Raw genomic sequence first — 3,794 nt, forward strand, 5'->3', positions numbered from 1 at the left:
GGCATGGTTTAGAATTCTTTGGCTTTCACATGACAGTTACTACCAAGAGCTTCTGTTTTTTTTTTTTTTTTTTTACAGGTGACCACAACTCTGAACTTTGTGTCTACCTCTGTACACACTACCTTGAAGGAGAGGGAGATACAGGATTGAGATACTGGGGAGAGAAACAAGATATGCATTTGTGAAATGGCTAGAGAATAACTGCAGAAAGAACTTAATCAGTTTTGGAGTCATCAGGAACCATTTATTCTGTAATCTGGCAGTCAAGTGAAGTTTGGAGGAGTGTGATGTCTCCAAACTAAGGGAGTTCCATATGTCAGGATTTTTGGCAGTTTCAGATAAAGGTTAGTGATATAAGACTAAAGGACCAAGTGAGGTCAGTGCTGATTAATCCAGTCCAGAATTCAGAACTTGGGAATGTGAGCATGATGGGAAGGATTTTTATTTAATCTTAGTTTCTGGGCATCTACTTAAATCTGGCTATGTCAGTTGTTCCAGGTCATAGATATATTGGGATATTCAATTCTGGAACCTGGTTTCTGAACTTCTTTACAAATGCACTTCCCATGGGACCAAGCTGACTTGCCTCATCTGTGTTTGAAGATCTTGCAGAAATATTAACTAAACTGAAAATTATTTTTGAGTGTTTACTGAGACCTATGGGGGTAGAGTGATGGTGACAGTATTGTCAGTGGGACCATATATCTGGAGCTAGCAATCACTGAATTTAACTTGCCTCCTTTCTTTGCAGTAGCCCTTCACTCTTCTAAGTGAGATGATCACCATGATTCTTTCCAATAATTCTCATCACTTCCCACATACTTTCTTCTTGGCTGGCATACCAGGACTGACTGCTGCCCACATTTGGATCTCAGTTCCCTTTTGCTTCATGTTCTTCCTGGCAGTGACTGGGAATTTTGTCCTGCTTTTTCTTATCCGGACCGAGCGCAGCCTTCACCAGCCCATGTTTTTCTTTCTTGCCATGCTTTCCTTTGTTGACCTGGTTCTCTCCCTCTCCACTCTGCCCAAGATGCTGGCCATCTTCTGGTTTGGTGCTACAGCTATCAGCTCCCACTCCTGTCTTTTTCAGATGTTTTTCATCCATGCATTCTCTGCTATGGAGTCAGGAGTGCTGGTGGCCATGGCCGTGGACCGTTTTGTGGCCATCTGTAACCCACTACATTATGCAACCATTCTTACCCCAGTTGTTGTTGCTAAGATTGGAGGCCTGGTGATGCTGCGAGGTGTGGGATTGACCATCTCCTTTCCAAGCTTGGCCCGTCGGCTGCCCTACTGTGGCTCTCACACAATTGCCTATACCTATTGTGAGCATATGGCAGTAGTAAAGTTGGCCTGTGGGGCCACCACTGTGGATAACCTCTATGCCTTTGCTGTAGCAATCTTCCTTGGTGTGGGGGATGTGGCCTTTATTGCTTACTCCTATGGGAAGATCGTGAGGACTGTGATTCATTTTCCTTCACCTGAGGCACGTGCTAAAGCCGGCAGCACATGTACAGCTCATGTCTGTGTCATCCTCTTTTTCTATGGCCCAGGCTTTCTTTCTGTGGTCATGCAGCGCTTTGGGCCACCCACAGCCTCTGCCGCTAAGGTCATCCTTGCCAATCTCTACTTGCTCTTTCCCCCTGCACTAGACCCCATTGTCTATGGAGTCAAGACCAAACAGATCCGGGAGCTACTGTTTAAAATGCTAAGGCCCAAACAGATTGACCCCACATGAATATAGTTCTCATCAGCTGGATCTCAGGGCAATGGTGGTCCTCCCCTGTGGGGTGGGAGCCCCACAGCCCAGGTCATTTACCTAATAGGGCCAGTCAAAAGACAAGCAAGTAAGGTTTTCTTGAGTGTTTGGAAGTTGGGAAATCTCTTCTGAGGTCATATATAGTGTTTAGAGATTGGGATGGAAAACAAAAGTACTGGGTGGGGTATCTCAAGCAAGTAATTTTTTGAATATGTCTTTCTTCTAAGAGTTTATGACTTGTGTTGACAAGATGAATGTATCACGGAATTGAGAAACAATGGGGACTTCTATGGACCTGGAAAAAGTGACTTGGAAGATCAGGGAGAGATGAACTGGGTCCCTATTTATACATATGAGAACATGGGCCACTTCCTACCATCCTGACACTGACACATAGGCAGTCTGTGGGAGCCAATAGGCCTTCTCAATTAGTAAAACTCTGGCATCATAGAAATAAGGGTGGCAAACTATGGAAATTCTTTAGAGTTTCAGGTTCATGAGAGAAACTCTTTAAAATATTCATGTTCCATCTGATTCTAGAAGTGCTTTAGTTCATGTGCTTTCATCTTGTTTTTGAGATGGATGACCTTCTCTGACTCTATTATGTATTTTTAACTTCTGAGTGTAATGATAATTTTTCTTTCATTTCTTCACCTTTAGTCTCAAGGGCAGAACCTTGAGTTGAATTTATTGATTGCAATAATTATTGTTCTAATTATTGTTTATTTTGTCTTCATTTGTAATTCTTTTGGCCATTTTCTTCTAATTCTTACTATTGGCAATCACTTTTTAATGTTTTTCATATGTTCTTAAGTATCTGCATATCCTTTTTTGTTTGTTTTTTTGTGTGTTTTTAAAATTTTTATTTAAAAAAAATTTAATTTTATATTTTCAGTGTTCCAAGATTCATTGTTTATGTACCACATCCAGTGCTCCATGCAATATGTGCCCTCCTTTATACCATGCAATGTACGTAGTGTTAAGTGTTATGTATTCTTAATATACATAAGTATCCTTCTCTAGTTCCTCAAGTCTATGCTTCCTCCATGCATGGGTAGTCTGGGATCTTCCTAATGAGGACGCACCTCCTTGTCTTTATCCTTGCTTTTCTTACTCATGCGCGCTCTCTCTCTAAAATAAAATAAATCTTCAGAAGTGACATATATATATATAAAATTATTGGTTGAAGTATCTGTCCTTCATCTCTACTAAGTGGTGAGTTGTACTGTACCCTTAGCATAGTGCCCAGTACAAGATAGGCACTCAATAAATGTTTACTTAATAAATAAATTTTATTATTTTAGTGGACTGTATCATTGTTAATATGTTTTCTCTTGAGTCACATTGACATATGAGTATTTTGGATTAAATGAATACATAAATCTCAAATTGTGATATAGACACTCAATAACTTTTTATTGAAGAAATGACATAAGTTGTCACAAAATCAGCATTGCAGTCACAATCACTATTAACACTACTGTCTTTACTGCTATCATTGTGATGAACACATCTCAACTTTCAAATGTAATTTCATTTAAAAAAATTTCAACTGGTGATATTATGGACACAGTGCAGATGCCCTGGAGAACGTGATTACTCTTATAATGTAATCTCACTGCTGTGTATAAACATAGAACAAGCAGAAAAATAGCATTTATCTTCTTCCTTATCTTCATTTGCTCTTCTTTTCTTCAATATTTTCTTCCTCATCCTGAGTGTTTTCTAGGCTCTCAGTGTGATGATGAAATGAACTTGAAAATATAGAAACTATGGTCAAATGTGATAGTGTTGTGATGGATGTTGGTTCTAAGTCACTAAGACTAATTCTGCATGGGAGGTAAAGGCCAACACAGGGACACGGGTTGGATTAGGTTAAAGAGATGCTATGAATGACCAAGGTTTACAAGAATATGAGCCCAGGTTGTCAAGAGGGTAGTTGGAGGGTTAAGGCTAAACTTATGGTCCCTAAGGAAAGTCTGCGTCAGTCTTTCTCCTAAGTGGCTTCTGCTCTATGCCATGCTCAATGGTCCCA

The 3,794-nt window shown here is 40.0% G+C and overlaps 1 protein-coding gene across 1 annotated transcript; it reads left to right on the forward strand.

The window, feature by feature from the left end:
• Positions 1–784: 784 nt before the first annotated feature.
• On the forward strand, positions 785–1,738 carry LOC101686005 (olfactory receptor 52K1-like). Its single transcript, XM_004781198.1, has one exon. It carries the CDS (start codon positions 785–787, stop codon positions 1,736–1,738), a length of 954 nt encoding a protein of 317 aa, XP_004781255.1.
• The last annotated feature ends 2,056 nt before the right edge of the window (positions 1,739–3,794 follow it).

The sequence above is a fragment of the Mustela putorius genome, unplaced genomic scaffold (genome assembly GCF_011764305.1).
Source record: "Mustela putorius furo isolate JIRA1106 unplaced genomic scaffold, ASM1176430v1.1 tig00003997_pilon_pilon_pilon, whole genome shotgun sequence".
Taxonomy (NCBI): domain Eukaryota; kingdom Metazoa; phylum Chordata; class Mammalia; order Carnivora; family Mustelidae; genus Mustela; species Mustela putorius.

Excerpts from the sequence above, each read along its gene's own strand:
- LOC101686005 (XM_004781198.1), top strand. The coding sequence starts at position 785 with ATGATTCTTTCCAATAATTCTCATCACTTCCCACATACTTTCTTCTTG.